The sequence below is a fragment of the Lottia gigantea genome, assembly GCF_000327385.1.
Source record: "Lottia gigantea unplaced genomic scaffold LOTGIsca_8291, whole genome shotgun sequence".
Lineage (NCBI taxonomy): Eukaryota > Metazoa > Mollusca > Gastropoda > Lottiidae > Lottia > Lottia gigantea.
The window spans coordinates 1-1,116 of NW_008710753.1; the positions used below are offsets into that span (position 1 = coordinate 1).

General features: G+C 50.6%; 1 protein-coding gene across 1 annotated transcript; it reads right to left on the bottom strand.

Moving 5' to 3' along the window:
- Positions 1-92: 92 nt before the first annotated feature.
- Positions 93-350, bottom strand: LOTGIDRAFT_148386 (hypothetical protein; the record flags this gene model as incomplete). Its single annotated transcript, XM_009067488.1, has 1 exon — positions 93-350. A coding segment is annotated over one exon (258 nt), but the record flags the coding sequence as incomplete, so codon positions are not given.
- Between the last annotated feature and the right edge of the window lie 766 nt (positions 351-1,116).

The window sequence follows — 1,116 nt, forward strand, 5'->3', positions numbered from 1 at the left end:
TTTTGCGAGAAAGAACCCGCTTGGAAAATTCCCATAGAATGTCTACGGCCANTACCACGTTGAAAGCACCAGTTCTCGTCCGATCACTGAAGTTAAGCAACGTCGGGCTCGGTTAGTACTTGGATGGGTGACCGCCTGGGAACACCGAGTGCGGTAGACTCCTTTTTGCAGACATTTTGGCCTGTTTTGCGAGAAAGACCCGCTTGGAAAATTCCCATAGAATGTCTACGGCCATACCACGTTGAAAGCACCAGTTCTCGTCCGATCACTGAAGTTAAGCAACGTCGGGCTCGGTTAGTACTTGGATGGGTGACCGCCTGGGAACACCGAGTGCTGTAGACTCCTTTTTGCAGACATTTTGGCCTGTTTTGCGAGAAAGACCCGCTTGGAAAATTCCCATAGAATGTCTACGGCCATACCACGTTGAAAGCACCAGTTCTCGTCCGATCACTGAAGTTAAGCAACGTCGGGCTCGGTTAGTACTTGGATGGGTGACCGCCTGGGAACACCGAGTGCTGTAGACTCCTTTTTGCAGACATTTTGGCCTGTTTTGCGAGAAAGACCCGCTTGGAAAATTCCCATAGAATGTCTACGGCCATACCACGTTGAAAGCACCAGTTCTCGTCCGATCACTGAAGTTAAGCAACGTCGGGCTCGGTTAGTACTTGGATGGGTGACCGCCTGGGAACACCGAGTGCTGTAGACTCCTTTTTGCAGACATTTTGGCCTGTTTTGCGAGAAAGACCCGCTTGGAAAATTCCCATAGAATGTCTACGGCCATACCACGTTGAAAGCACCAGTTCTCGTCCGATCACTGAAGTTAAGCAACGTCGGGCTCGGTTAGTACTTGGATGGGTGACCGCCTGGGAACACCGAGTGCTGTAGACTCCTTTTTGCAGACATTTTGGCCTGTTTTGCGAGAAAGACCCGCTTGGAAAATTCCCATAGAATGTCTACGGCCATACCACGTTGAAAGCACCAGTTCTCGTCCGATCACTGAAGTTAAGCAACGTCGGGCTCGGTTAGTACTTGGATGGGTGACCGCCTGGGAACACCGAGTGCTGTAGACTCCTTTTTGCAGACATTTTGGCGTGTTTTGCGAGAAAGACCCGCTTG